The 9,070-nt window shown below is 39.4% G+C and overlaps 1 protein-coding gene across 2 annotated transcripts in view; it reads left to right on the top strand.

The window, feature by feature from the left end:
• The first annotated feature begins 3,764 nt into the window (after positions 1-3,764).
• LOC137997148 (kappa-type opioid receptor-like) overlaps positions 3,765-9,070 on the top strand; it is a 14,160-nt gene continuing 8,854 nt past the window's right edge. The window contains exons 1-2 of one of the 2 annotated variants that reach the window (XM_068842956.1): positions 3,765-4,071; positions 4,870-5,982. In XM_068842956.1, the coding sequence (XP_068699057.1) occupies positions 5,132-5,982 (851 nt within the window). In that variant the 5' untranslated portion in view covers positions 3,765-4,071; positions 4,870-5,131. Of the gene's footprint in view, positions 4,072-4,822; positions 5,983-9,070 lie in introns of both variants that reach the window. The other variant, XM_068842955.1, reaches the window with a different exon arrangement.

Below are 9,070 nucleotides of genomic sequence, written 5' to 3'. Positions count from 1 at the left end.
CAACTGAATAAACTACAGGAAAGAATGTTTAATCGTTCGTCGTTTTCAGAGTGAAACAACGTACTTCTTAGCCGAGAAACTTCCGTCTTTGGTTTTTTAATTTAGTTACGGTTAGGCCAAAGGCCAAGTGGATGTTATGCATAATCTGGCAAGTTCAAGTTGGCGATCAAGTTGCGCGTGTGACCCGTTATTAAAACTTTTTCACAAAATGTTCCCGAATCGTCAAGTATCACCACAAAAGACAAGAACATTATTCTAAAAGCTTATTCTCCACAAAGAGTAGGTTCTGGAGGTAATTTTGAGAGTGGAAATCAAGTTTACGGTAGACGATAAATACAACCTCACGAGGCAGACTATATTTAATTAAGTTAACACAACAGAAAGACGCCAATCTCATTTTGACACGAAAATGCTTTACTAATTGCCATAAAAACTATCCAGTTAGACTCGCATATTACAAAACATAATGAATTCGTAAAGGACACCCTTCCCAGCGAAATATGTTTTTGAAACAAACAACATATTTGCTGTTAGAGGCAAAAACCCCTTCCTATTTCATTACGTGCGTGAAGACAAGAAACTCAATCGTCTCAGATTACCACGCGTAATTTCAACATAATACATTTCAGGCTCAAACCCTTTCCATGAAGAACCTTTTCCTTGAATAATGAAGCAAAAAACAAACGACAAGCTTTCTTCAAATAATTATTGGCTGTCAAATTTCCAATTATTTTTTTTACCTGAAGACTGTGCAGATACAAATATTGAAATAACCACACAAACAAATATCACAGATCCACTTAAGGTGTTCGATTCGTTTTCTGTCTTTGTTGAACCCATAGGTTACCAGAGAATTTTCCATTTGGTTTCAGTGTTCTACATTAACAGCACACTCGGTAAAATATTAGAAATACAGCTCACTGTGATTTCGGTTCGGTGGGCGATAGATTGCTGTCGAAGTCCATTACTCGTCGCTTTTAAGATTCCAGATATAATTTTCTACCCCCTGTGTTGTTTATTCAATTGACGTTCCATTCTTGAGCTCCATAAGGGTATATTTTGTTTAAAGATGCACGAAAACGCCACGCGCGTGACAATGACTTTCGACGCCATTGCAGGTTTAATAATTAAATGTTCTCCTGTGTGCACCAGGGAAATCTTGGCATTACCCCAGCCCCCTCAAACCTGACAAAATCTATGCACAAAGACACCACTTAGCAGGGGAGTGACAGGCAAAACTTTTCCCGACGCGGAAAAAAATTTTAAAAAATTAAAATTAAAATTACAAAACCACGAAATGAGACCCAGATTCCGACTGGGTTTGGCAACCCAGTAAAATTGAAAAGGTTAGGATGCAGAAAGTGGAAGTACTGTTATTTATTCAAGCCTCGATATACTTGGGGAATTGTAAAATGATCTTAGAAATGGTCATACCAACGTTTCGTTCATGTTGCCTATGTCAAATAAGGACTTAATGCAAAAAAATGTGTCCCCTCCTTTCACCTAAATTACTCTACTATGTAACTTCGTAGTAGTATAATAAAAGTCACCTTTTTATGAAGACGAGTAATAAACTATTCTATATATATTTACTACACCTTTCTTTCACATTGTACAAATGAGGAACTTAAAACCGGCCGCTACAACGCAGTTTCGATCAACAGACGAGGATTTTGTGAAATATGATGAAAAGTTAAACAAATGGTAAAAATGCGTCGCCACGTCCCCGAATCCCCGAGTCCCCGAGTCATCGAGTCTCAGAGTCCTCGAGTCTCTGAATTCCCGAGTCCCCGAATCTCCACGTCCCCACATCCCCACGTCCCCGAGTTCCCACGTCCATACGTCCCCGAGTCCCCACGTCCCCACGTCCCTAAGTCCCCTGTCCCCGCGTCCCCGTCCCACTTTTCAACACAGCCGAAAATGCTTTACCATTGCCACAAAAACTATCCAGTTAAGCTCGCGTATTACACAACATAATGAATTCATAAAGGCCACCTTTTCCAGCGAAATATTTTTGAGGCCAACAACATATTTGCTATTGGAGGCAAAACTACTTCTTATTTCATTACGTGCGTGAAGAGAAGAAAGTAAATCGTGTCAAATTATCATACGTAATTGCATAAATTTCAGGATCAAACAGTTTCCATAAAGAACCTTTTCCTTGAATAACGAAGTCCAAAATGGACGACAAGCTTTCTTTTAAATAATTCTTGGCTGTCACATTTCCAACCATTCATTACCTGAAGACTGTGCAGATTTGAGTACAAATAAATACCGATAGCCAGACAACAGAGATCACAGATCCACTTAAGGTGTTTGATTCGTTTTCTGTCTTTGTCGAACCCATAAGTTACCAGAGAATTTTCCATTTGGTTTTAGTGTTCTACATAACAGGACACTTGGCAAAATATTAGAAATACAGCTCACTTTGATTTCGGCATTGTTGACGAAGTCCATTAATTTACTCGTCGCTTTTAAGATTCCAGGTATTTGTTTTCACCGCCTGCCTTGTTTATCCAACTGACTTTCCATTATTGAGCTCTATAAGGGCATATTTTGTTTGAAGATCTACTAAAACCCATTGGCGTTACATGACTTTCGACGCCATTGCAGGTTGAGTTAATCATTCTACTGTGTCCACCTGAGAAATCTAGGCATTTCCACTACCCTCTCGATCCTAAAAAAATCCGGGCAGAAGGCTCTATGCACAAAGACAGCACTTAGCAAGGGAGTGACAAGCATTTTCCGACTAGGATTGCCATACTGGCAACCCAGTAAAAAATCGGAGGACGATTATCTACGCATAGGGAAGTTATTGCGTGACATCCGTTGTTATTTCACACCTCGTGGCGTAAAGTAGCCAACAAAATCGCGAACATTACTGCCCTACCGGTAAGTTAGGGCAACATTTCTATAATTTTGCGTATCAAACATTGGATAAAAAACATTTATTATTATAATTTTTTTTTTGGATAAAAAACATAAAACATAGCTTTCCATATTGTCGTAAAAATGGTAAACACCCTGAGGCTAACCCCAAACATTTTATCTTCAAGATGAGATCTATATGAGTGCTACCGACCTTCCCTATTTAACCCTAAATATCTAGGCTTAATTTTTAATACCAAGCGAAATTCAGTTGATTTTGTTGCCCTTTAAAGCACTTTAGGTTTGGGCTTGGTTACCGAGTGTCGCGTCGGAAAGTGAAATAGTCGTCAGAGACTAGAGATGAGAGAACACAAAGAAACTGGCCTAACCGAAGTAGTATAAGAAACACTATGACCGGAACGAAAAAAAAAATTGTTATTTTGGCTTATGTTTTCATGTACACAAAAAGAGAGCTATATATATTGAGGACTCCTTCTGAAAAACCTGTATGAAGTTTGTTTAAATAGCCAGGGATTTTATTTGTTTTTCACTGCCTCTAGTTCTATAGCGCAAAAATTTAATAATCTGACTAATGCGTAAATTCCCTTTTAGAATGGTACATGTACGTTTTACTGTCCAACCACAAGTCATTTGACCATTCCGCGATTGTGATGGCATAATACTGATCTCACTTTACCTTATCTGCTTTTTGTTGATCAAAGTTCACGTGGTGATGAAATTGCAAAGTACACTAAAGGACACATGATCTAGTATTGAGCCATCAAGATAAGTTTTATATTAGTGCTACCGACCTTCCCAATTTAAAGCGCCCTATTGAAAGATCTTTCTCGATTGCAAACAAACACAGTTTCATTTCCTTTTGTGATATCGGACCTCACAACAATATTCTTCTAGTTGTAAACGTAAAAACAGTATCCCAGTCAGTTTTTCCCTTTAGGGGTTGGATGTACGATAAAGGAAAAGGCCCAGCATTCATTTATTTTGGTTTATAGTAGAACCGAAGTGACTTATGTCACCCGTTTCTCTACTGAGCAGGAGGACCAGGAGTAAATTTGTGAATCGTTCAGTTCGAAACATTTGAAGATATCTCAAATTTCATGCCTAAAAGGTGTCCCAAACTGAAACAAGGAAAGTGATGTGTCTTTTTCAAAGCATTTAAACTTGGATTCTTTATTGGCCGAGGTGAGGGAAAGTAGTTATATTGATTTCCGTTATATAGATGATAAAAGATGCAAAGAAAGGGTTCTTGACACACGTCAATGCTGAAACAAAAATGGTTCATGCTGTTTTTATTACCTTAATTACTCCCGCCGCTTTTCTACTTGTGAAATGCTTATTTTAAAGTCGTTGATTTTCGAGCATCTTTTGAAATGTTGCATATGGTTTCTTTGTATTTGCATCGATATTGCTTATAGCGCTAGCAATTGCATTTGTATATATTTTGACTCGTTCTTTTCATCGGCCAAGGATCAATTTGGCTCAAGGCGATGAAGCGAACCAACCACTGAGCCGGCAATTATTAACCAAATGGTATTGCCTTTATTTCATATTTAAGAACACTTAAATGACTGAACAGTGGCCAAATTTTATGCTTTTAGGTACATTGATTGCAAACTGAAAGTTTGGACCCATTTTATCTCAATCGTAGATTAGGAGAATAATTATATTTCGGCTTAAGCAAAGTGGGAACGGGCATCGCATTGGTCTTATCGAAATTAATTCCGCTAATTGAAATCTTTATCTGCATCAACCATTTTGTTGAATGTAAAATTACTTGCCAGAGCGTCTTAAAAAATATGATAAAATCCGTTGTTTTTTATTAAAATACTACAACATCTGCTCTGGTGGTTTTTTCGCAGTCAGACAATCGCCTTGGGCTTGTGTCAATATTACTAATTGTAGACGAGTTTCTTACCTAGCTCTCTCTTTTTAGCTTTCTTTAGCTTGGATTTGCATTTGACAAGTTGTCTATCTTTCTAGACAAGGATGTTGGATTGAAATTGTATCACTGTTGGTGCTTTAAAAGCAATATTCCAAAGATGATGCTGGACAGGTGGTCAAGTCGTAACACTATTGCCATTGGATGAGGCTACTGCTATTGGAATAACCGTTTCACGAGGAGTAGAGTTTTGACTTCGATCACTCTTATATATGCTCAATCGTTTTATTCGCGATTCTGCGCTTTGAAACCTTTGGCAGTTTGGGTTCAGGAAGTGTGATTTCCGATTTAAAGAAAGGCAAAATGAACGAGACAGTTGTTGAAATGAGTCTTTGTGGTAGTAGGGACGCAGCCATTCATGTAGCTATGATAACCGTGGTTATGATCGGATCTGTCGTTGGGAATAGCATCATTTGTCTCCTACTCGTCCGGTTTAAGCCTCTACGTACAGTCCCCAACATTCTGGTGGCAAACTTAGCTTTTATTGACATTGTTAACGCTATTACGAACATGCCCCTTATGATAATGTGGTATATCTGTAAAATGTCTTTTCTCAAGGGCCGCTACATCTCCTGGTTGACTGTATCTTGGTACGTGTTGTTCATGTATCTGACAGTGTTCAACTTGACTGTACTCACAATGGATCGGTATGGGGCCCTTGTTCACGGCTTTCGCTACCACTCTTGGAAAACCATAAACAAGGCTAAAGTAAGCGTTGTCTGTGTGTGGCTTCTCGCGGCGACCTACACGTATGGTATGTTCGCACTGGGAATCTCTATCGACCTCGGAGATGCCCCTGTGTTAGTATACAGAATACAATATTTGAAGAAATTTGGACGACACTTTATTATACCAGGATACCTTGTGCCTTTTGCGATAATGCTCATTTTGGGAGGGATCATTTGGTTTACTGTGCACACCCAAAGTAAACGTATCTTGCCATTTAGTTCACGAAAGAAACATGTCAAAAGCGACGTGAAGACCGCCAAGACAATTGGATTTACTTGCTTCGCCTTCTTCTGCATGGGTGTTTTCCCGATGCTTCTGCACAACATTGCCAAAATTCATGGGACGTGGCTTCACTTTTTGGCGTTTTTTCTGACTCATTTAAACAGTATGGTAAATCCAATTATCTACTCGTTGAAGACGCACAGGTAAGACTTTCAGCGGAAGGGAATCCTCAGTTAGTGAAAAACTGGCGTTGAAACAGTCGATTTGTATCGTAGAACTCTGCTTGCAAAGCTTTGAAAATTGCACGTGTAAAAATTGGGTGCAATATTGGCGCGAATTTCGCTCTTTTATCCAGGATATGGGTTTTCGTGCAATTTGCGGCAATAGTAAATTGACGTTTGGGATGCAACTCACAGCACCTGGTCACGCAGGGCGCGAAAGCTTGATATTGAAGGCTTCCCCTTTGTTCTCTATGTTGTGCTTTTCTCAGGGTTACGTTAACTTTATCGAAAAATCCTTTGCTGCGGTTACTGTTGCTGCTTGTTCGCGCTGGTAAGGTTGTTCCAGTACTCTAATAAGACGAAGAAAGGTTGAACAAGACCATAATAATGCACTTCAGAACCGCCTACTTAAGAGTGCCTCTCAGCAATTTTCACCCAAGACTGTGCAAGATAAAAAAAATGAAAATTGCCACACTTTCGCACAATAAAGGCCTACAAAAACCATTTTTAGAAAAATATGTTTTAGTTTGTTTCGATAATTATTTTACCTTGGACGGCGACATTTTCGGTATCCGGCCTTGTGAGCGAGTGAAAACTACTCCAAAATGTCATTTCTTTGAATCGCTATTTTTGAAATAACGAATGAGTAACTTGAAAATTAAAACAACATGGCACAGCTAGAATAATTCATTCACCGTTTTGCGCTGTTAACGGTACAATATACCAAAACTGGTATTTTTGACCAAATTTTAAAACTTAACCTTTTTTAGATTGATTACAGAGTGCCAAATTTGTGCAAAATTCGATCGTCAAAAAAGCATCCTGGTACATGGCTTTCTCAAACGAGACGATATTCATCGGAATAAGCAATGTTTCTGCTGCAATTAAATTCAATAAAATTTTTGGGTAAATGAAACGGAGGATTTTTGAGGCCCAATTTCAACATGCTGTTTGTCAACAAAAGTCGACCTTTGAACACCAAAGCGGAGGTGAGGTATATTGAAATCACACACGCTAATCTCGATTTATTCACTCAACAATTCGAGACTGTAGGTTTACTGGAACTACTGTAGGTAAAATGGAACGTGTCATTGAAATTTAACTGTCTTGCTTTATTAAAGAGTGACATATTCGGTAATTAAAATAACTGACCTAAAATTGTAAAAATTTGCATACTAGTAAGACTCATTCCATTCCATATTTTTACGCAAACAAGTTTCCTTAATTCACTTTCTGAACGTACCTGCAAAACAAACAAAGAAAGGTATCCCCCTTTATATAAGTATACGCTGGTTGGATTTTCCTCGAAGCCCTCAAACGACCATCGAACGGTCAACCAGTCGAACGCTTTGTGACCTTCGTGAGTTGTGTCGTGATTGTGTCGTCAGAGCTGTCACGCAAGAGATAAGGATAAAGCACGCGGGCTTATTCTGAGTTTGTTGGGGGAATTTGTGGCGCAAGTTCTGATAATCCAGCAAACGTACAATGCGTAACAATAGCAAAATGTGATAAGGACACCAAGGCACACTTGAGAAGTTATAAAGTGTCGGATTCTTCTCTGGATACAGAGGCTAGGCTTTCGCTCGCACGTGCAGGTAAGCTTTAACTGAAATCACTTAAATTAAGATATTGAGCAGAAAATCACTTTGCCAAATCCGCAGATACTACCTATTACAGACTTAATGTCAAAAGCAGATTACCCGCCCACAAGAAATGGACCTAAAACACTGCTGCCGCAGTGCCGCAGTCGTGTTGTTGGATATACCTCATTTTTTAATCCATGAGACAAGCACCGCGGCACTGCGGCACTAGCCAGTCTACTCAGCTCAATTTAACCTTAAGTCGACTAAGGCACTGCGGCAGTGCTGCGGCACCAGCCATTCTACTCATGATCAATTTACTCTATCCGACGTGAACCGCGCGAAACCTGCGGCTAGCGACTGCGGCTAGCGTCGCAAACGTAAACGCTACTTTGTGGACGGGTATTCAGCAATCGCTCCAATTGCGAAAATCGAGTAAGCAAGATATGGAAGACCATGTAATCATGTATCGTTGTACGACACTGCGAGCACTCACTTTTCTAGTCGTCCCTGAAGCGAGTACATTGATCAGCGCAGCCGGATTGTATCACTGCCCGTGAAACTAATGGTTATTGTTTTCTTATTAATTGCTTTTAAGGGTGTTTTTGAGATAGTTGATATCATTTTGGGTACGACGATTTGCCCACGGCATCGTGATCGATTTGGAATCCGATGGAGATGTAATAAGAACAATCGTGCCCGCCCACATGAATGGGCATCACACATGGCAGTGAAAGGGGAGCGCGGATTAACCCTTCCTCAGTCTCAGAAACTTGACTTGCGCTTGACTTGCTGTTCTAGCGAAGTTACAACTACTTATAGCCGAAGTTGTAGCACAGTGGCGAAGTTTTACCGGGCTGCCAGTACTTTCCTTTCGCCAAGACAATTGTTTGGGCTATTGCTGATTCCGAGTTGAAGAAAGGATTCCTATGCACCCATATTCTTTTTTCAAGATCAGCTGTGTTGTTACATCGAGGGGTAACGCATTTTTCAGGCATTTTTTCGCATCAACTCTCAAATCCTCATGCTCTGACCACGTGTTTCTGAATCTACGTCATAAGTCGAGAGAAGACTTTAGCGAATGGTATGCCAAAATGGCGGGCAATTTGCACGCTACTTAAAAAGTCGAAGAAACTTCTCTCTCGTTTGAATGGAAAAATCCTTTCGCTAAAGTTCATTTTTCAATATGGACTTTCAAAAGGGAAAATAAAACTTTTTACGTTATGGGCACTTTAACTGCAATGTTATGATACCATATGAAACACCAATAAATGTTTAACCAGATGCACTCATTAAATTAATGTGACGTAATAGGTTACCATGGAAACAAATGAGCTACCGAAAAACACGCTATATATTATCTTTAAACGCGTATATCTCAAAAACGAACTCGGTGATTCCCATTTTTTATTGCTGGCGATTAATTAGCCCGCTAAGACAAAACTCATTGCAAAGTTTAAGAAAATAGGCCATTTCCGGGATCATGCCTG

This window comes from Montipora foliosa, chromosome 3 (genome assembly GCF_036669935.1).
Source record: "Montipora foliosa isolate CH-2021 chromosome 3, ASM3666993v2, whole genome shotgun sequence".
NCBI classification, from domain to species: domain Eukaryota; kingdom Metazoa; phylum Cnidaria; class Anthozoa; order Scleractinia; family Acroporidae; genus Montipora; species Montipora foliosa.
This window is presented reverse-complemented; position numbering and strand designations above follow the sequence as displayed.